Below are 564 nucleotides of genomic sequence, written 5' to 3' on the forward strand. Positions count from 1 at the left end.
GCGTGCGGCTGGGCCAGCGAGTACGACTACGTCAGCTACCAGTCCGACCTGGGCCCCTACCCGGGTGGGCGCTTCTACGCCAAGCCCCACCAGTGCGTGGCCATCCCCGCCGACCTGCGGCTCTGCCACAGCGTGGGCTACGACAAGATGGTGCTGCCCAACCTGCTGGACCACGAGACCATGGCCGAGGTGAAGCCAGCTGGGTGCCGCTGCTCAACAAGAACTGCCACATGGGCACCCAGGTCTTCCTCTGCTCCCTCTTTGCCCCTGTCTGCCTGGACCGACCGGTCTACCCGTGCCGCTGGCTCTGCGAGGCCGTGCGCGACTCCTGCGAGCCTGTCATGCAGTTCTTTGGCTTCTTCTGGCCCGAGATGCTCAAGTGTGACCAGTTTCCTCAGGACGATGTCTGCATTGCCATGACGGCTCCCAATGCCACTGACGTCTCCAGGCCCAAAGGTAAGGCGTGACCAGCGGCACGGCCCTGCTCCTGGTGCTTGTCTCTGAGTTGATGGGGCAGGCGTTAGCCCAGGAGGGGCTGTGTGAGACTGAAGGGGGGCTTGCGGC

The 564-nt window shown here is 64.7% G+C and overlaps 1 protein-coding gene across 1 annotated transcript; it reads left to right on the forward strand.

Moving 5' to 3' along the window:
• Positions 1–3: 3 nt before the first annotated feature.
• Positions 4–456, forward strand: LOC104074696 (secreted frizzled-related protein 1-like; the record flags this gene model as incomplete). Its single annotated transcript, XM_009574896.1, is given in 2 exon segments — positions 4–193; positions 196–456. Coding segments are annotated over 2 exon segments (451 nt in total), but the record flags the coding sequence as incomplete, so codon positions are not given.
• Positions 457–564: the final 108 nt, after the last annotated feature.

The sequence above is a fragment of the Fulmarus glacialis genome, unplaced genomic scaffold, assembly GCF_000690835.1.
Source record: "Fulmarus glacialis isolate BGI_N327 unplaced genomic scaffold, ASM69083v1 scaffold33793, whole genome shotgun sequence".
NCBI classification, from domain to species: Eukaryota; Metazoa; Chordata; class Aves; order Procellariiformes; family Procellariidae; genus Fulmarus; species Fulmarus glacialis.